At 30.7% G+C, this 625-nt stretch overlaps 1 protein-coding gene across 1 annotated transcript in view; it reads left to right on the top strand.

Annotated features, from left to right (window-relative positions):
• The window catches only part of PAK3 (p21 (RAC1) activated kinase 3), a 289996-nt gene that overhangs the window by 204783 nt on the left and 84588 nt on the right, over positions 1–625 (top strand). The window contains exon 7 of the mRNA XM_025050559.1: positions 369–406. Within this exon, the coding sequence (XP_024906327.1) occupies positions 369–406 (38 nt within the window). The remainder of the gene's footprint in view (positions 1–368; positions 407–625) is intronic.

Genomic DNA, 625 nt, shown 5'->3' on the forward strand with positions numbered 1-625 from the left:
TTGATACTATTTGAGGTTTCAGTCATCCACTGGGGTTCTTGGAAGATATCCCCCCATTAGGGGAAACTACAATATAGAATCATATCAATGATTCATATCCAGGAGTAGGTAATTTCAACATTCTTCCATATAGATTATATTTACTGGAGGCCTTCATTAAAGTCTATAAAATGACCTGGTGATAACATGTTGAGGATGTGAGGGTATAAACTATTTTAGGAAAAACTATGTTGTTTGTCATAATATCTATTTAATACTGAATTGAAGAATTTCCTTCTGGTCAAATATATGCAGTTTTTTTTAAGTATTGTCTTTAAATGAGGCAGTATTTATGAAACAAAGGTGACAGCTTTATCTTCACTTTTCAGATAAAACTGCACATGGATACATAGCAGCCCATCCTTCGGTAAGTGAAAAATTGATAACAGTTTTGTGTAACCAGTGTTTCTGGTAGTCCCACAGAATGTAATTGCACAGATTTAGTTTTTAAATATAAAATCTTTATAAAATAGTTTTTAAAGGTATAATTTAGATACATAAAATTTACCCATTTTTAAGTATACAGTACAATGAGTTTTAGTAAATTTATATGCCTGTGCTACCATCACAATAATCCAGTTTAAGA

The sequence above is a fragment of the Pteropus alecto genome, unplaced genomic scaffold (assembly GCF_000325575.1).
Source record: "Pteropus alecto unplaced genomic scaffold, ASM32557v1 scaffold107, whole genome shotgun sequence".
In the NCBI taxonomy this organism is placed as follows: Eukaryota; Metazoa; Chordata; class Mammalia; order Chiroptera; family Pteropodidae; genus Pteropus; species Pteropus alecto.